Here is a 20,653-nt window from a genome sequence, read left to right as displayed (position 1 = left end):
CCAAAAAACGAAATGAAAAAAATAAATATCGTTTATTTCAGTGTACACACACATAAAAAAAAAACAACAACTTTATTTTTCCTTCGGTCTTAATAGCGGGTCTGTAACCACTCCTGCAGTGATGAGAAAATAAAATCTAAAAACAGTTGTGTAAAACTGTGTCTATTCACTTAACTCAAAAGTAAAATATAAGTGTAATTTTACACATCAGTAAACTAAGCCTACAGCCTATTCATATAATATTCTTTTAAGATTATTTGACAAAAACCACACCGCTTTCACAATAAAGCCGCGTTTATCAGCTTCCGTGTAGCTTCCTGGTATCACATGACAAATTTACATATTTCTGCAAGGCACTATGGGAACTGTAAATTTTAAACTATTTTCAGCCATTATATTCAAATAAATAAAAATAAAAACGTTTGGATGTACTATCTTAATATATCAGTCAGTTAAGAGTTGCTGCAATTAAGATTCTGCATCATGCATGTTTGACATAATGGAACCGTTATAGAATATTCTATGTCTCAGTCGGGTATAAATAGACAGTGAGGCAGCTTTTTATTTCGGATGTGAGGGCGATCTGGCTGCGACATCTGTCACCCCATTGATCGCTAGGGTTGATTCGGCTGATCTGGCTGGCTAGGCGGGTGTCCCCTTCCTCCCTCACTGCTCCATATGTGTCCCTCCCGAAGCTCTGCGCTCGGTGGCAGCGGACGACGTCCCCCCGCGGCGGACAACCATCCTTCGGTGTACCAGTAGCTGCGCTCCCCTGCTAGAACCTCCAAACAAGCTCAAGGCCAAAAGGAGAAACGTAGGGAAGTCAAGCTCCAAGCTTCAGACACATCCAATTGCGGCGCTGCACGTGGCAGTCTGCCTTACTTTTTAATTATTATTCATTTGAATCATTTATTTATTTGACTTATATAAAATGTATATGTAGACCTGGAAGTCCTAGTTGAAGTAAAAGTTAAAAGCACCAATAAATAGATTTATCTGACCTACATGAATTCCTCACTGAGTATTTAAATGCGCACCCAGATACACCGTGTGGACAACAAAATGAAAAAAAGTATAATGAATAACAATTTGCATATTCAATGAAAATGAGACCATTACATCACATAAAATATTTTATTTTATACTTAAAAACCTAAAACCAGGAAATCAGTACTGCATAATGTTGAATATGTCATTTTAGCAACAGTGAAAATATTAAGATTTCTTTACTAGCCTAGCAGGCTCACAATTACTGGCAGAAAAATATAACATGTTTAAGGGCTGTGGAGACTATAGTTGTGTCCAAATGTGCCCCCTATATAGGACACTATATAATGGTTTCGCCATTTTAGATTGGTGTCAGAACATCCGCCCTAACCCATAAATTACTCAATCACTATATAGAGCAGGGACTATATAGTGGAATTTAGAGTGAACTCAAGTTAACTCACCGTTCGGACAGATGACCACTTTTGCTCCTTGTTGGTTACGTGAATCCACCTCCCTGCATGGTGCCTTTGTTTGTTTTCTGCCAAAAAGCTAACATTGTGGTTACTTAATTGAAGTCCCCTTAGGCCTCTGCTCCCTTGGCTAAACAAATACATCAGTTCCCTTAAACTACTCAATTTAAAATGCAAAGTATTGTCAGAGGGTTGCAAATAAACATGCCAGTGACAACAGAAACAGCATGTTCCACCATGTACGTATTTCTCTATTTAGTAAATGCACCCGCATGAATCTTTGGAATTTTCTACATTTTTTAGAGTGCGATTAAGCTTTTTTTTTTTTTACATATTTTTACAGAGCCCCATTAAATGTTACCCACCCTGTATTAACAGTGCTGCAGCCTGTTAATAGCACCAATAAACAGATTTACCTGACCTACATGAATTCCTCACTGGGTATTTAAATGCTCACCCAGATGAACCACATGGACAACAAAATGATAAAAAAAAAAAGTATAATGAAAAACAATTTGCATATTTAATGAAAATGACACCATTACATCACATAAAAAATGTATTTTATACTTAAATACCTGAAACCAAGAAATCAGTAATGCATAATAATATTTTAATGTTGAACATGTCATTTTAACAACAGTGAAACTATTAACATTTCTTTATAGGAGACAAGTATACACAAAAAGTTGACTGGCGAGAAGGCAGAGGCCACTATCGGTGTCCGTATTTGGCAGACCAGTCTGTTCGGCCATGGATGCTCTGCAGCGGAGGGCGAGGAAGCAGACCCGGCGTGCTTTTGTTGGCTGCGGGTACATCACTGGAGGGGTTCATCTGACTCCGACCAGACCGCCATGTTGCATAATCTAGAACCGTGATAAGGTAAAAATCATCAGGTTGTCTTATTCAATATAAGGTGTATTTTATCTGGGTTACAGTTATGTGCATTATTTTTTTTCTCAGGAAAGTTTCTATAAACGTTGATCTGAGAAAACTCACTTGATGCTGTTGCTTCCAGAGATGCACTCTGCCTCCCTCTGTGACCAGCAGAGCCAGTGTCTTTCTTGTAAAATGATGGCATGTATCCACCGGGGATAGTGTTTGTACCTGAGGATGAAAGAGAAATGGATACCAACTCAGTGGTGAGCAGCTTTGAGTCTACAAACAGCAGCGGTTAGACTGGAGGCTTTACCGTGTGCTCCTCTGCTTGGCAGAGTTCCTCCAAAAGGAATACCGCTGCCACCCCAAAGATGGCTTCCAGTCAAATCCTTACTGGCATCGATGGTCACGCTCCTCTTTGTACTTATGCCTGAGGGAAACAATTAAGGATTATTGCAAAGAAAAATAAAAAGTCTTAAAAATAAAACGATTTTATTTAAGAGCATTATGAATTAAATATTTAGACCAATGTGGGGTAAACTCCTCCCCAAAACTGTAGGTTAACTTAAAAAGTTGTGAACCAAAAAGCTTGCATTTAGCTTACAAACAAGATCAATACTAGCTGTATTTGTCTGCTCTTCAAGTGCTTGTTTGCACCTTTACAGACCCTTTTTTTAATCAAATATGTCATCAGCTACCAGCTGTACCAGCAGGCCTGTATCTTACCAGGTAGAAATCTGGACTGCCTCTGGTAGTGCTGCTTGGCGGAGGCGGTTCTCAGTGGCTCCTGATAGGCTGCAGTCTTGTTTAGGTTCAAAGGTGTGTCTTCTTTTCCACTGGGTCGACTGTAATCCAGAACATTCCCAAACCTGTCAGAGGGAAGAGTGACCCGGAGCAGAGTTACCCTTCATGTTTCTTACTCATGACCAGGAAATCCTGACTCCATCCTCACCTGCTCAGAGCGTCCTCTCCCTGCCTTCGCTTTTCAGAAGAAAAGTTATTTTTTCCACGAATGCTCAAGGAAGATAGGTCGCTCTCTTCATAGTTGTCCCAGTCTTCCCCTTTGCTGTGCCCCCACCGCCGCCGCCCTCCCCCTTTAGGTTTCACCTGATAATTAAGAGGGCTTGGCTCCTGCTCCCTTGGCTAAATACACAGATATCAACAAAATATCAGGACAAGCCTGGCACACCATCAGATCTATGGTGCTTCCATCTCACCTTGTTTTGCAGACTCTTATCAACAATATAAGGAAGGTGACTCTGTGGAATTCCTGCCGTCTGCTCCTGCTTAACGATGTGCTTTGGCTGCTGCTCCCGAACCAGCCCCGTGTGCCGTTGGTACGCTGCTGATGCCGGGGACGGCTGGAGAGGCCTGGGAGGGGTGCACTGCTGGCTAGGAGGCGGAGGCTGGGCGGGAGGCATCGGCCTCAACAAGAGTAGAGGCTGTTGCTGCTGCTGCAGGGTCTGCTGTGACAGCAAAGGAGGCTGCAGCTGCACAAGACCTGGCTGAGGTCTGCTCTGCTCCAGGATCTGTTGAGGGGTGCCCAGAACTTGGCCCATGTGGAAATAAGAGTACCTGAGGGCCTGAGAGGAGATTAAACATACAGCTTTTTTTTTTCTTCCCTCTGTTCATTAGCAGGAACTCAAGCTGTTCAGCAGATGCTACCTGAGCAGAAGCTGGCCTGTTCTTTGGGTCCCACTGAAGGAGGTCTGTCATGAGATGGATTGCGTCAGGACTGGCATTGGGAATCAGTGTCTTCAGATTAGTGGGAACGCACTGAGGCCAGCGGAAGTTCATGGCGTTGGCCAGCTGGTGTCCCTCCGGCCAATCAGTCTACAGGGAAACACGGATTTATGACAACTAAAAAAAAAACATTATGGTTACAATTGTTTTTGCAATTTATTTAAAAGGAAGTCCTTTCAGAAAGGATTGTGTCTTTACTATAGATGGATGAATGGATTCAGTTATCTAAAACCTTGCTTCCTTTATTTTACCTTCTTTGGCGTACCCAAGACTTGGCAGATCTTAGATATTGTGTCCACTTCACTCGATCCTGGGAACAGAGGTCTGAGCGTGTAAAGCTCAGCCATAATGCAGCCCACTGCCCACTGGTCGATGGGTGAATTGTAGGATGTGGACCTGAGGAGCACCTCTGGAGCTCGGTACCTGGGTAAAACAGCATGGCCTTTACAGCTCTGAAATCCATGCTCTTTCAGTGGAACAACGGCTGCATTTGAACTCACCATCGAGTTGAGACGTAGTCTGTGTAAGGGGGTCGAGATCTGATTTCCCGGGCCAGCCCAAAGTCGGCTATCTTCACCAGCTCCGGACCCATGCAGAGGAGATTTTCTGGTTTCATGTCTCTATGGAAAAACCCTGCCAGACAGAGCAGAGGCAGAAATTCCACCTTAACAGGAAAAAAATTGTTTACAACTTTCAATTAAAAAGCAGAATGGGATTTCAAAGGCCTACCATGCTTATGAATGAATGCAAGTCCCTGCAGGATCTGAAACATTATATTTCTCACAGCTGATTCGGGAAACAAACGTGTCCTGCAGTAAAAACACAAGTGAAAAAAGAAAAAGTTAAGAAAAAACGTTAAAATCTACAAACCTTAAATGTTTAGATTCATATCAAAAAAGAAAGAAAAGCCCTCCCTCACCGGTCTTTCATCAGCTGATATAAATTTTCCTTCATGTACTCAAAGATGAAATACAGGTGATCGTTTTCCCGAATGACCTCCTTAAGTTTGATCACATTCGCATGGTTGAGTTTCTTTAGGGACTGGAAGTATAAACATATACATGTTAGAAAAAAAACTAATGTGCACATGAAGATGAAACTAAAAATTAAATCTAAAGATGCGGGAAAATGCAAACGGATATATTGCAGCACATTCAGAATGACTGCTCTCCTTTATGAAATATGAGCAAAGTAAGAACGCTGTGTCAATCTATAAATCACTGCTGAAGGGGGCTTCTGCCTAAAATTCAAAAAAGGAAAATCATATATAGACCAAGTTCAAAGCAGGACGAAAGCACTGGGTTAAAAACTCAATAAAATATGCTAAACATGCTACGCTTTAGGAAGGAGGGGAAAGCTAAAGGCGGGTCTTAAAGGGACATGCTAGAACTTGTGATCTACAGAGCTGTGTTTTCCTGTCTTTGTTTTTGATTTGCTGTGCTACGGACGGGGCAGCAGATTGTGTAGATCTACCGAAATCACCTGCTGCTCTGAGAGCTGGGTGAAGAAATATGACCTCTGACATTTTGAACTAGTATAGAAACAAAACAAAAGAAAGTCTGCATTAGAGAATAAACAGTGAATCGCCTTGTTTAATGCATCAACCTTACAGTGAAAATGTGTACGACTCACTGTGTTTTGCATCTGCAGTTCTCAGCTTTGTGAATTATTCTAGGTGGTTTTGTTGTAGTCTTTTTTTTTAAGATTATTTTATCCTTTTTAAAACAAAAATCTTTGAATTCAAGCCCCAATCTTCAACCGTTTCTTGAGAAGACCCTTCTGGTTTCACATTTATAAAATTCAACTGCAGTTAGTATTTTAGCCGACAACTTAAAGGCTTGTTTTCAATTAAGTTTTTTAAATATATCCTATAATAACAATGTTAAAAATGAGTTTAACATTTTGGCTTAGGTATAAAAAGAACCCTTCCTTGCAGTAACTATGTAATTGCCAATAAAAAAAAAAGTTTACCACACCTAATTAACAAAAAACTTCACCCTCAGGCTTCTATATGAAGCCTTTATCCTGCAATCCTTGTTGCTGTATATCAGTACCAGTTATGTTCATTTATCTCATAGCAGAAACTTAACTGTTTGCTATTCAGAAAAGAAATAAGTGTCTGAGATTTAAAGATACCTTGACTTCTCTAAGGTTCATACATTCCTCCCAGGAGTAAAATTTCCGTTTCATTCTGAAATAAAAAAAAAAAAGTAGTTGTTTTAATATCATCTCAACAGTAAAATACTTTGCATTTTTATTTAATAATTGAGAAAGAAAGTTCCTCAAAAAAAGAAATCCACAATTCTCCAGATTCTCACTTCTTTATGGCAACAAGTTCCCCCGACTCCAGACTGCGACCGAGGATGACAGATCCATAGGTGCCATCGCCAAGCTGTCTAATTGTGGTGTATCTATTCATTGTGCTTGTCCTCCCATGCTATCCTTAGAGGGGTTGGGTGTACGGCACAGAATATTTAGGAGGAAAAGCCGTGCTGTTCCCCTTCTACTGCTGAAAGCAACCAGATTTTTCTGTGAAAGCAGCAGAAGATGCCTCTCTGAGCTGGAGGCTGGAATTCCTCACCTTGGAGCTGAAAAGCAAATGGAAAAAAAAGAGACACGCAAAGCTATTTATCATGTAACTTAAATTACATATATTTTTAGACAGATTAGATTAAAGAAAAAAAATGCACATCTTAAAGGTATACTGTATTGTAAATGCAGACAGTGTATTACAAGAGGGTTTAAACTCGTAAATTTTCCATTAAAACCAGTTTTTAATATGAAAAACTATCACACTGCATCGCATATTTAGAAAGAGGACGATAAACAATACAGGGTTTCCAAATTGTTTCATTAAAAACATTAAATAATATGCAGAGGGTTGCAAATAAACATGCCAGTGACAACAGAATGCAGCAAACTTCTTTTTCAGTTTGTATCAATGATCTGGTTTGTACATCGAGAAAGAGAAATGTTTGTCCTTCATTCATGGAAAATTAAATTAAAACTCAATCAGACTGGACTGGAGAATGTCTAAAGACATGAATTTTAAAATTCAGTTACATGTTCTATATGTAATTTTAGTCTGGACATTGATTAGGCCATTCTGAAGCATAGTACTTATTTATTTGTTAACGTTGTCACTTATTCTGTTGTTTTTATACACTTTTTAATGTCCACATTGTGTGACTACTTCTGCTATAACCTTATGCTGCTGTAACACCAGAATTTGCCCATTGTGGGACAATAAAGTGATTTTCCATGCTTTTCTATATGTAAATAATGCCACCATAGCTCTGGTTAAATGAGTGCTGCCCTGCATTTAGCTCCATGCATCCTCCCATCAAAAGGACAAACAAAAAAGGACAGATTTGTTAAGTGATCACCCTGATAGTCGTGCAGATAGCACATGTTCCTACCTGAGCTGTCAATCTGTGCACAGCTCCTATATATGCAAATTTAGGAGAATTTCTGTCACTGGATTTTAATAAGTAAAACTGATTTTTATATTACACTGCAAATTCCCACTATTCCACTCTTTACAACGATTTTTAATTATTATTTACCGACACAGAATATGGAAACGTTCAAAGGGTTTGCATAAAATATGATTAACCAGAGATTATTACGGTAATTTGTAATAACAAAGGTGTTAACTTTTAACCGTTTTTAACCGTTCCTTTAGATTAATCAGGGTTTTTCTTTATTTGTTTACCATCTACAGATATATTTGTAGAAACGGCAGTTTAAGCGTACCGCGCTGCTAGTGTTTTGGGTTAAAGTTACAATGTTAAATGGGGCTAACGTGAAAAAATCGATTATTTTCCTCCCGTCTTCAGTGCCCAACAACGGGCCACTTTGACTCCAAATCACATGAGACCGAAGAAAACTCACCCTCCCCGTTGCAAAACGACGACAACGCATAGCCAAAAAATGCAGTCAATGTTTAACTAATCGCTCAAGTCTCCATTTTTTTTTCTTTTTTCCCTTTGCCAATATACAGTTAAACGATAACCACCATCCTCTCAGCGAGATTTAACCCTCGGCTAGGCTATCTAAATAGAGTTCTCCATAATCTCGCGATAATACCAGAATATCTCCTGACAACAAATCTCAGCCTCTCCTCTCCGCCTCATCCGAAAAATATGTTTAGCTTTATCATGTGAACTTAGAATGATTGTGTTTTATGTTAATTGTTTAAAAAAAAATCGGAAACCAGTTAAAACGAAACAAATACTTTTAAACTCAGGTTTTCTTACACTGAGATAAACATATAATTTACATATGATGGGAAGTTAATACATGGTTTTAATTTATTAGAAAATAAAAGAAATATATATATTTTTTGTTTGTTTGTTTGTTTGTTTGTTTTTACTGTTAAGATGAATCATTATTTTGAAATTCAACCTGCAAGAAATGTATTTGATGAAATATCTACCATGTAGAAAAATTAATATCTGTGTTATATTTACTGTCTGCATTCATTAAGCAGCTTTGTACGGAAGAGGATTAGGGCAACTGAAACATTTTTTTTAAAAAAGCTAACTGATTTTAAAATTTTACTTCAGTTTATTATGGGAAAAACGTCAGGTTTCTGACTTTAATCACAGAATTCGGACTTTTTTTTCTCAGAATTCTGACTTTTCCTCAGATTTCTGACTTTAAACCCAGAATTCTAATTTTTTCTCTCAGAATTTTGACTTTTTCTCTCAGAATTTTGACTTTTTCTCTCACAATTCTGACTTTTTTCACAGAATTCTGACTTTTTTTCCTCAGAATTCTGACTTTAATCTCAGAACTGACTTTTTTTTCTCAGAACTCTAACTTTTTTCCATATTGAACTGAAATACTGGTAAAATGTAAAAAATAGTTAACTTTTTTTTATTTATTGTTTTCAGTGGCCCTAATCCTCTTCTGTAGTTTTGATATATAAAAAGAGAAGTTTAAAAATAATACATTCCATACATAAGTAGAAACGGATAATGTATATCCTTCAATATATTCAAATATAGGTTTTGGGTAAATAAATAAATGTACATGTATAAAATGTGATTTCTATATCTGGTTAAAATTAAAAGCTCTGATTTAAGAGTTGTAAAATAGATTACCATCTCACCATGTGTTTTGGTTTTCTGTTGAGAGTTGTGATACTTAAGTAGTCTAAAAGATACATGACATAAAGATCTAAAAATAAAAGTTAATGTGTGTTTTTAGGATGCAGTAGCTTGAGGAATTACATTTTACTCCATGGTTTAGTGTACTTTGGCCCTGAATGGTGTTTGGCTTGAGTTCTTCTGTTTCCCACCACCTGTATTGGGCATTTCAGGAATGATCTGGTCTTCTTCAACAACTTCTCAAGTTTCCTCTTAACTGTTGATAACTGTTACTCCCTCAGATCACACCCGAAGGCATAAATGATGCCATAAAAAAGTCCAAAAGGGTATTACTGTGCAATGTGCTCAACTCCAAAAGACCAAAGTCTCTGTAGGTAGAGTCTGATCTGATCCTCAAAAAAAGAAAGTATATATCCAGTGTTGTGTACCCAGTGCAGTTATTTGGTAATGCTACATATAATTAATTTGTATTCCAATGACCACCTAAATACTGAAACCCATATGGCACATTACATTACAACTTTTTCACATTCTTTGTAAGCTGGCGAAGATTCTCAGTCATCCAGGTCATAGTCATTACATAAAAAAACAAAAAAAACAATCCACCCCCTCTGTTTAAGGCAGGTTTTTCTTTCTTAACCTGCACCTTTGGAGAGGTTGTTTAGTTTCTCCAAAATAAAGATCAGAGCATTCCTCCTCGGAACAAGAGTCAGCGGTACATCTATACCTTATGGACAAAGAACATTCTTTTGAGGACCAGAATGTTCACATTTTTGACAAAGAAGATAGGTGGCTTGAGAGGGGCATAAAGGAAGCTGTCTATGTAAAGAAAGAAAAACCAATCTTAAACAGAGGGGGTGGACTCAGATTCCAGCTTTCAAAAACCTACAATGCGGTGATAGAGTTGATTCGTTCCCGCAATTATCGCAACCCCCATCCCCTTACAGAGGAACAGAACACCTTGCCTGTTTAACCCCCTTTTAGAGACATAGACCAGTACCAGGTATTGCAGGCTAACAAATATCCAAAAACGGCCCCTGTCTGCCTTTCTCCTCCAGAGGGCGTTCTGGGTCTCCTGAAGCTGGAATTGACTTCACCAGCTGTTCCTCATCTGCTCATCAGGAGACCAGCATTTAAGCAGTGGCAGTGCAACACTCCAGTGCCAGAGTGTTAAGCCAGTTACGGTTAGCAAGCCTGAGCCAACCAACCTGTCTGATTCTCTGACTCCCTTGAAACCTGAACCTAACCAGTTTTGTCCTCTCTGCTTCCTAGGAAGAACCGGACTGAATCCTGAAACTCTGGAAGAGTTTCTTATCTGCACTTCCTGTCTGATCTCTGGAGATCATTGGATGATCAAACTGTCTGAACCTGCCTGCCCGCTCTCAAGAAGAGAACTGGAGATAACCTCTGATCTGAACACTGAGAGGTCTGAAGTCAAGCCCTGCCACTGCCAAGCCCTCTGCTCACCATCTGCCTCTGGACCCTCCTGGTTCCCTACCGCTCAGTCAACTACTGAACAGGTACAGACCTGTATTATTCAACAAACAACTGAACCTGAATCTCAGCTAACCGAACTGTCCCTTTTCTAACAGAGAATCCTGTTGTGACCAGTCCCGGACCCGATTACCAGAATCAGTCTTTATTATTCATTGTGTAATCAATAAACTGTTAAACTTTTCTTCCATGTTTGAGTGTGTTCTGCATGTGGGTTAGGTCCCTTAATCCCACCATGACGATATTCACTATATGAGTCAATACATGGAATATACTTTTAGTTACATACAATGAAACAGAGGCGTAGCCAGAAATTTTTATAAGGGTGGCCAGGCATTAACCAATGTACACTGAGGGGTAGCCTAAAGCGGATAGGCACCAGAACCTCTAGGTCAATCTACACTGTTGGAAAATTAACAAGCATCCATATTTTCTAAATAAAGACTAACTATACTTTCCTACAGCCTTTGCTAACAAATCGATGCATATATTTAAACAGCCGTAATTTCTAGATAAAAGGTATAGTGGATAAACTTTGTTTTGAGTTCCAGGGCATACATTTTTCCATTGGCATTACTTTCCTACTTGTATTGATAATCATTCTGCATAAAATTGATATTTACAAGCACTAATTTCTACATAAATTGATTATTTAACCAGTTTTAATTAAAATAGTTATTTATCTATGATTTCACTGAGGACTCCTAGATGACTTGCAGAGACACATTTTCTCTTTACCCCATAAAACACAAAATCTAGTTCTGAAAAGAGCATGAATTCTGTACTTATCATCTTTGATGTTAGTATATCGATGTGTATAATTAACCACAAACAAATGCAATGTTTTGAATATTCCAATTGAGTGTATTACTGCTGCCACCAACTTTATTAGAGGGGAAAAAATGGTAGCCACAGGGGTGACCAATGCTTGGCTAAAGGTGGCCATGGCCACCTCTGCCCCCCCATCTAGCTCCGCCTCTGCAATGAAAAGTAAGTAGTGCTTGTCTTACTTTACTGCAAGTTTTGGGTTCTCTACTATCATCTGCATAGAATTAAGAAACACTAAGATTTATTTATTTTTTTACTGTTGTGGCATTATTTACTCTTGGAATGAATCTGTTTGATTTTTCCCCCTTTTATTAAAATTAATAAGAATAGAGAAAAACCATTTATTTTTAGGATAATAAAAAATAGGACCGCTCTTGTATGTTTTATTTGATTAAAGCATTTTTTTTTATCTCCTTGATGCACCTTTTGGACTCAGTTATAGGTCAAATGAAATCTGCTAAGGGATTAGCTTGGTATTTGGCTTTAAAAGGGCATGTAAACAGCTTCAAGCTCATCCAGGGGGAACCTATGTTGTCTTCCCTCTTTCAGCGCACTTCCGCCAGTGTTTGACACCGAGGCTCCGGGGCCGCTCAGCAAGATGGCTGCGTTCCTGCGAGCTCGTAAATATGTTCGCTGTGTGGTCCGTTTCTCCGACCGTGAACTGTAAACGGGACCAGTGAGTGAGCACCAGCGAAGATAAAAAGGAGACCTACAGGGCCAAGTGTCATGGTGGGTCTCCTCGTTTTATACGTTTTACTTTGCGGAAGAACGCAGACGGTTTAGTGCTCGGTAGCTAACAATGCTAACAGTAGCATCACCTGGTTAGGTAGGTTACCTGTTTAGCTATCAAGTATTTGCACAGACCAGCCAGTAAGCAACAGCTGTTATTTAAGAGGTTACTAAAATGCAAAAGAAAAGCGCCCCTCATTCACCAATCTAATATTAACATCAGCTTTTAGTGAACAACACCGTGTTGAACCAGAAATTGTAACACGAACAGATGGAGGACGTGTAACAGATTTTCATTTTAGTGTAACTTCATATGAAAATTTTCTTTGAAAATTTTTTGACCCGTAAACCAATATTTTCCATATTCAAACTAACAGTTTGTAATTTTAGGTTAATGTTATGTTCCTATATCTGAATATATTCTGTCCACACACCATTATAAAATGTTCAACTGCCAGTATGACATCATATAGACCCTAACATTTGATTGGTCAACCTGCACAGCAACGGACCAATCAGGCGGTCTCTTATAGAGTTATTTTTTGTATTCCTATTATAAAGACTGGCATTTAAATGCAGCTATAAATATAGTAATACACTTGTTTTTATCATATTTAGTAAGTAAACATTGAAATAAATAATTATGTTTGTTTATTAAATGCATAAAAAAAAATGCTATAATTTAACATTAAAGCTAGTTTTCTATTTCCTCATTAAATAATTTAAACGGTGACTCATCGAATAGACCTTAATATCTCGCCGGCTAATGTACACGCTAACTTAGCCACAGACCAATTGCCTGGTCTGTTGCAACACTCTTGTGCCCTGAACAGACATTTTTGTTGTGTAATGCTGAAATTATGTGAGTTATACTTTTTAGGATATTTAGATAATTATAAATACAAAATTACATGCGTTTCAAGCCTAATTGAAACAATCACTCGGGCAAATATTTATTTAATGATGAGGTAGCTTAATAAAACTTTAATTACAGACATGGTAATAATATTGCAGCTTTGAGCATTCCCTGATGCTGGACCCAATCCATTTATACATACTTTTAGTAGTTATTTTGAAGTGTGGCACGATAAAAAAGGCTTGATCACGTGATGTCACTGAATAAGAGAATATTCCATCTATATTCCAATACTTTTTTTTTTTTTGGCTGATTTTGGGCCGATTTCTGATATCAGTGCTAGATCAGGACATCCTTATTTAATGTCTCACTTGTTTATTGGATTGTGACACTTTTGACCCTTATGTGTTTTGTGGATATACCACTTAATAAAGGACAGTGGAAAGAGTATAGAAATTAAGCAAAAATAATTAGTGTATCATAGACGGCTTCCACAAATAAAAGCAAATGTTACAAATATTTGCCTTTGACTTTATGTTTGACAAAGTGTTGCACACTTTTGTTTTTTTATTATTTTGAAAGTCCTTCTCTACTGCATACATGCATTTCCTTTGAGAATTGTCATAAGAAAATTCACTAGATAACACCAATAAGGCCAAATCAAGCCCTGGAGAAATTAAAGTTAGAAAACCAAGAACATTTGTGGTAATTTAATGGATTAAAACTTAATACTCTGAGGGAAACAAGGCTGGACTATATTTTTATTCCAGGCTGAGCTCATTGGTATGGAGTAAGAATAATCCACTTATTTTCCTCTAAAAGGCATTGTTGTATTAATAGCTGTTAGTGACCAAACATTGTAATTGTGACATTTTTTTACTGTATTGTCCCTTTTTTTTCTTCTGTAAAGGCTGATGAAAATACTGATATTGGAGGTACATTAGAGGATGAAGATGAGGGTGTGGATGACCCAAACCTTCAGGTGAGGAAACAAGATAAGAAAGCCAAAGTCATGTTTTATATTTATTATTTAAATTCGAATGAGGAGTCTAAATAAAATCTGTTTTATTTAACTGCTGCTTAAAACGAGAAAGGACTCCCCTCCCGCCCAAAAAACAAAAAAGCGATATTCCTAGTTTAGTCGTCTGATGTTGGCTGTGAACGCTGTCTGCAGTTGGAGCTTAATGCATTCAGAGCTCAGTGGATGTCTGAACTCAAACCAAGCTCTGGTGCGAGTCAAACAAGTGACCGGCTGCAGAGGGCAAGAGGCGTGAAGAGGACTCAAGACATTGCCCGGGAGGAAAAAGTGAGCTTGATCACTATTATGTGTGTGTTTGTCTAGGGGGGCCCACAGTTTTCTCTGCAGTAAAGTTCATGCTAATTGTCTAACAGCATTAATCTCCCCCCAGGCTGCAGAGCTGTTTCTGAGAGCTGTTCAGGAGGAGCAGAATGGAGCCGTCTATGAAGGTCAGTAGAATAGAGGGTGGTCAGCATGATCTAGATGCTACTGCTTTCTTATTTTGAAAGCATAAATGATTTCTGCTGTAACTAAGATTTTTCTAGTTCCCTCTCATTCTGTCTGAGCTGTGAATTAGAATTTAAATAAGATTAAGTAATGCTTCATTTTTTTCAGTGTCTAATTAGATGTTTTTACTTGCAGCTATCAAGTTCTATCGCATGGCTATGCAGCTTGTTCCTGATATTGAGTTTAAAATCAACTACAGCCGTCCCCCTGATGCAGACAGAGGTGGAGGAAATTAGTAAGTGACTCTTAAGTTGCTAAATTTTGACACCTGAACAGCGTCACAGCAGCCATAAATAATCCAAATGATATCACTGCGTTAGCTCACCTAAAGAACACAGTTTCTCTCCTTTCGATAAAAAAAATCAGCCATTATTTCACATATTTGTGATTTATTTTTTTTTTTTTTCTTCTTTAGCATGGAGGACAGTGACACTGATGGTGAGATTGAGGATCTGCTTGCCTATTTTGAGCAGCAGCTTACTCTGGAGAGCTCCTTCCCAAAGATATGCGCTTATGAGCTTGAAGTAACTCAAACGCACATTTCAGGTAGAAATCTGTCCCTGAACCTTGTTTAACCCAATCTGTCTTCATGTATGCATCTGTACTTAAACATATTCTGTCTACTTGCAGCCTTGCCACGGGAAATCCTGATGTACATATTTCGCTGGGTTGTGTCGAGCGAACTGGACATGCGGGCACTGGAGCAGCTTTCTTTGGTCTGCCGTGGGTTTTACATCTGCGCCAGGTGAGTCGCTGATTTGGAGTCATACATCTGAGGATGTCGAGTTTTCTCGGCTAAACGGATGCAGGAATATTTTGTTTTCTTCAGGGACCCTGAGATTTGGCGTTCTGCTTGTGTCAGAGTGTGGGGACGGAACTGCACTAAGCTAGCACCCTTCAAGTCCTGGAGGGAGATGTTCCTGCAGAGGCCACGTGTTCGGTTTGATGGTAACTAAACATTGAGGCAGCTTCACTTCTGTCCAAATTACTGATAACTTTCTTAATAATGATAAAAAAAAAAAAAAAATTCTTATCATGCCCTTATCCCTCAAAATGGAAAAAATAAGTACATGTGCTAGATAATAATAGAAAGTTAGGACATAAACATTATTACACAAACACATTGCAATTGTTGAAAAACTCAGGAAACACAAACATAGTTATGGAGAGACACCAATTTTAAAGCATCCTTTTCAATGACAGTTAAGCTGCTGTCTCCTCTTTGTCTTCTTCAGTCATACATTTAAACAAAACTTTTAAAATTACAACACTTTAGAAAATCATATCAACTTTAAGGAGCAATATTGGGAATAAAATCGTGACAATCATTTTAAATTGTGACTAGAGATAACATGATGGTAAAAATATTTTAAAAGGATCAAATAGTTGAAAGTAAAATTAAATCACACATGTATAAGGATCCAGCAAATGAAATAACCTAAATTGGATCAGCCAGCTTTTAAAAATATGGATTTGAAATCAGACGTTGGCTGTGTTGTTTCAGGAAGTCTCAAAAAAAAAAAAAAAACTAAAATACCCCTATGCAGAGGGGCAAACAGCCCTGTTAAAATAAAAACCTGACTGTTTCTATTAGAGCAGTGGTGTCCAAAGCTTTTCCCATGAACAAAACCATTAAGTTGAAAAGTCCCTGTGGCTCCAAAACATGTCACATTTATAATTTAAATTGGATATGCATTTTTTTCAGAAATTTGATTGGCTCATTAAAAATGGATAAAGAACAATCGCAATTTGACAGCCCTATGAACTAATGAACCACTATCTTTTAAACAGATATCTGGACTAATATCTGCATTAATTCATGGCTGTGTTTGTGTAAAGATCACGTAAATTATGGCTTAAGACCAGAGCAAACCCAAGATATTCAAGATATTATTACTACTAGACTAGTTTCAAACCAGATTTTAAAAATAAATAACATGAATAGTTGTTTTAATTTAAAATGTTGGGTAAGTGATGTACTGGTATAAGTATGCAACTAATCAGGCTGACTTGCTTAGATAGCTTAGTGTTGTTCAGATCATGTTGGTCTTTATATTTCAGTCATTAATATTTGCTTAACTGGGGTCCATTCCTGTTGTTTTCATAGGTGTTTATATCAGCAAGACATCATACATTCGACAAGGAGAGGAATCGCTGGATGGTTTCTACAGAGCCTGGCATCACGTTGAATACTACAGGTAAGTCTCTGCTCATCACCGTCTCTGTGAAAAGGCTGGCACGCTGCTGTTTGGACAGAATTATATCTGTGATAAAGTTTGAACGTTAATCTGCTATGTTTCAACATTGCTATCCAAGGTACCTCCGGTTCTTCCCTGATGGCTTTGTCTTGATGCTGACCACCCCCGAGGACCCTCTGGCTGTTGTTCCCCGCTTGCGTACGAAGAACACCAGGTGCACCTCGGTTGCCTAACAATAAAAAAAAATACCAGAAGTTGAGCCATTAAATGTTGACAGTTTTTCCCCTACAGAATGGATTCTGTTCTTCTTGGTCATTTCCGTCTGTCACAGGAGACGGACAACCAAACCAAAGTCTTTGCTGTCGTTTGCAAGAAAAAGGAGGAGGTGAGAAAATGTTTTACTCCAACATTTTTAAGTAAAATGGTGTCAGTGGCACTGTTAAATTCTCCCTCATTTTGTAAATCCAGCAAAGTTCAGAGTTTGGTTTCAGTATTTTTTTTTTTTAAGTTAATTATGGATATGGAGAAAAACAGCTTTGAAATAATGTTTGCTTTTTAGTATCCATTCATCCATCCATTCAAATTTTTATTATTATTTTCTAAGTTAATTACCTAAAAGACTGAAAAAATTCCAAAGTCTGGAATTTTGATGTAAAAACACACATTAATCCTGAATGTTACAGAGAGATTGTCGAATAACATTTTTGTTTTTTGACAGAAAGCGACCGAGTTTCAAAGAAATCGGTTCTACAGGCGGAACCAGGCCCCTGAGGCTGAACACACCTTCCATGTGGGGCTGCATCTGACCTCCAGGGGGCGTCAGAGCTTCAGTAAGCTGGTGTGGATCCACCACTCCTGCCACATCACTTACAAGTAAGACTCCAAAGAGAATAAAAAAATGTTAGCAAAGGAAAATGTGCTTGTATTTATAATTTTTTTTTATTGATCATGGTTTTCAGGCTGACTGGGGAAACTGTCATCACAACATTTGACCTTGATAGGATGTACACGCCCTTCTTCTTTGCTCGTGTGAAGAGCTACACTGCTGTTTCTGAGCAGCCCCTGTAAGGAGAAAACACAGCCGTGCATGAGCCTAGTAGAAACCTCACAGAAGAAGGCGACTCACCCTTTGAATGAAACTGGATCCTCCTCAGTCTGTTTAGTTCATCCTGTAGCAGGCTTATGGTATCACCTCTAAAGCCCTCATGTTTTCCTACGTCAGCATGTTTTATTTCAGGTCCACCTCTTAGGATGCTGCTTATTTTCTGATAATCAGAAAAATACAGTGATTTGTTGAAAGCTACACTGATTAGCAACCTTTGCCACCTGTTTCGAGCAATGAATGTGATTTCTGTTTCATTGTGCACTTTCTTCCTCAAATAAATGAGATGGGAAAAAAAGTCTTTTTATTGCAAAATATAAGAAAGCAGGTTTTCTAGCATACATTTGTTTGTGCATGCACAGCTGTGGACATAAAATGATGACTCGTGAAAAAGTCATAGAGATCCTGTTACACAACCTGGGAGAACAGACGGTACAGATCTGATTTCTGACTTTTACTGCCTTTGTCCTACAGTTGGATGCATCGGTCTAATCCATGTTTTGTTTCTGAGAACCGAACCACAGCAGAGCCAATAGGATTTGTAGAGATAAAAAAAATAGCTGGATAAATTGGGGGGGGGAATTTTGCTTTTTTCCTTTTGCTGCTTTAGAAGCTTCTATTCAACTGCTGTAAAACTTTATAAAAAAAAAAATAATCCATGTATGTTTAATTAAGAATGATATAAAATGAAACCATATTGAAAGGTAAACATGAGAGGAAGCAGAATTTAAAACAGCAGGATATAGTTTATTTAGATTATGCAGCACCTCTCTTACCCTCCTGCTCCATGGTGGTAGGATTACTCTATTTGTCACAGTTCTAGTTATGAACTTTTAATGTCCAGCCTTTTCTTTATCATTTTTAGCCGGTTTAGCTCCATTAGGGGAGTAAATCACACCCATCATGGCGATACAATTCGGTAATTTCCTGACCCAACGATTTGATTAGTTTTGATACTCAAGAATACACCACGAATCGATTTGATTCATTGGTTAATTTTTTTTCTTTCTTACACCTTACAGGCTAGAAAATGTTTCAAATGTGAAATAAATCAATGAAAGCTGTAATATTGTTTTGCATTTTGTTTGAGAAACAACAGCAAATAACAGAAGTAGGTAAGTTGTACTCCACATAGGCCTATGAAAACCTAATTTACTGAAAAAAATAACGCCTCTGTTTTATAGATTCTGAAAGACCTTACATCAAAACATACTGCAATGAGTGCATAAGTGCACTAGCAGATAAAGTAATAAAAATAGGCCTATACTACACTGCAGCATGGGAGTTAGAATAACGTCCACGAGCAAATGGTTAAAAATAGACCGGAGGAAAAAAAACATGAATGGATGCATTGGATCGCCGGCTGTTGGATCGATGCATCGATACAAAACGATTATTTTTTACACCCCTAAGCTCCATGTGGTTCAGAGTGCAAAGGTGGACGGCTAGTCCATTTTATATTTTCAGGACTTCAGGAAAAAAATGCTTTTTTAATCCCAAAGGGGAAATTCATTAATGATGTAACTATCAGGGTTTCTTCAACAAGATGTTGTAGGTGCTGGAGGCATGTAGGATCTCAAGCTTTCTTTAGATCTGTCTGATTTAGTGCTGATCAAATACACATCAGATAAAGGGAATAAATCCTGAATACCTCCTTAAGTGAGCCTTAAACAGCCAATATTATCTGTGGTGCGCCCAAAGACACCATGTTGTCCCGAGTGGTGAGTCATTCCATGTCCAAACTACACTAGTGGCACTAAAGATTTAATTAAAAACAAAAACTTTACTGGTAAAATCAAAGGTTGGACTTTTCATTAAAGAGCGCATTGTTTAGAGCAATAAAACCTAGAAATATGCAACTTCTTTATAATAAAAAAAAAAGAGTGGGCTGCTTATGTGCACTGAAAATCTGAATCCACAGTAACAGTGCATGATTGTAAAAAGGAAACTGCTGTTCTCTGCATAAAAAAAAAAAAACTTAAATAAAAAATATTTCTTGTGATTGTTATTGAAGAGATACATTAACTAGGGAATTTATTCAACAAAGATAATCTATGACACAAATTGGTCCAATGGAAGTAAACAGGTGACAAGGATAAATTTGTGTTCATTCACCAAGAGGTTTCTCCGGTAGAAGCACTTTTTTTTTTTTTTACCTCAGATCGCCAAATAATTAAGTTATTGATTTAAAACAAAACAACAAACTAGGGCTGAAATAAAAGCAGAAAGCAGAGTTCATGCCAAAGCAAGGACTGTGGGCTTTACCAGGGAGTAAACAGCCAGAACATCCTCTGAAAATGTTTTCTAGTGCTGCAGCTTTTACCTTTTAGTTGTGCTCTGTTATTAAACAACATCATCTCCTGATATATGCAGATTGCATCAGATCATATGTTCTCCAAATGTTGCTGCTCAATGTTTATCTATGACTGGTACAGAATGTTTAAAAAAGCTACATTATTGTATAGAAACTAAATCCTCAACTTATGTGAAGAAAAGTGACGCATACAGAACTACTGCATGGTTCAGTGACAAAGTATTTTTGTAAGTTATGTTTTATTGAAATTTCACAAAGTACACAATGTAAAAATTTGTCAAAATATTGTTCAATATAGTTTTTTCTCCCCCCGAAGACAAAAAATAAAGCCGGCCAGTGTGATTGTGATATATATATATATATATATATATATATATATATATATATATATATATATATATATATATATAT

General features: G+C 37.8%; 2 protein-coding genes across 2 annotated transcripts; one reads left to right on the top strand and one right to left on the bottom strand.

Moving 5' to 3' along the window:
• Positions 1-1,881: 1,881 nt before the first annotated feature.
• ick (intestinal cell (MAK-like) kinase) lies at positions 1,882-8,128 on the bottom strand. The gene is made up of 14 exons (XM_015374478.1): positions 7,977-8,128; positions 6,401-6,670; positions 6,219-6,273; positions 5,002-5,123; positions 4,812-4,891; positions 4,583-4,715; positions 4,334-4,505; positions 4,005-4,172; positions 3,557-3,922; positions 3,292-3,482; positions 3,066-3,208; positions 2,653-2,769; positions 2,460-2,567; positions 1,882-2,326 (listed from the first exon to the last, which is right to left on the bottom strand). The coding sequence occupies exons 2-14, from the start codon at positions 6,499-6,501 to the stop codon at positions 2,175-2,177; spliced, it is 1,908 nt and encodes a 635-aa protein (XP_015229964.1). The 5' UTR covers positions 6,502-6,670; positions 7,977-8,128; the 3' UTR covers positions 1,882-2,174.
• Positions 8,129-12,027: 3,899 nt separating this feature from the next.
• fbxo9 (F-box protein 9) lies at positions 12,028-18,243 on the top strand. Its single transcript, XM_015374473.1, has 13 exons — positions 12,028-12,247; positions 14,014-14,085; positions 14,278-14,409; positions 14,513-14,570; positions 14,764-14,863; positions 15,044-15,174; positions 15,259-15,373; positions 15,458-15,576; positions 16,736-16,826; positions 16,945-17,040; positions 17,118-17,211; positions 17,545-17,699; positions 17,786-18,243. Exons 1-13 carry the CDS (start codon positions 12,245-12,247, stop codon positions 17,892-17,894), a joined length of 1,275 nt encoding a protein of 424 aa, XP_015229959.1. The 5' UTR covers positions 12,028-12,244; the 3' UTR covers positions 17,895-18,243.
• Positions 18,244-20,653: the final 2,410 nt, after the last annotated feature.

The sequence above is a fragment of the Cyprinodon variegatus genome, unplaced genomic scaffold (genome assembly GCF_000732505.1).
Source record: "Cyprinodon variegatus isolate N-32 unplaced genomic scaffold, C_variegatus-1.0 Scaffold104, whole genome shotgun sequence".
Classification (NCBI taxonomy): Eukaryota; Metazoa; Chordata; class Actinopteri; order Cyprinodontiformes; family Cyprinodontidae; genus Cyprinodon; species Cyprinodon variegatus.
This window is presented reverse-complemented; position numbering and strand designations above follow the sequence as displayed.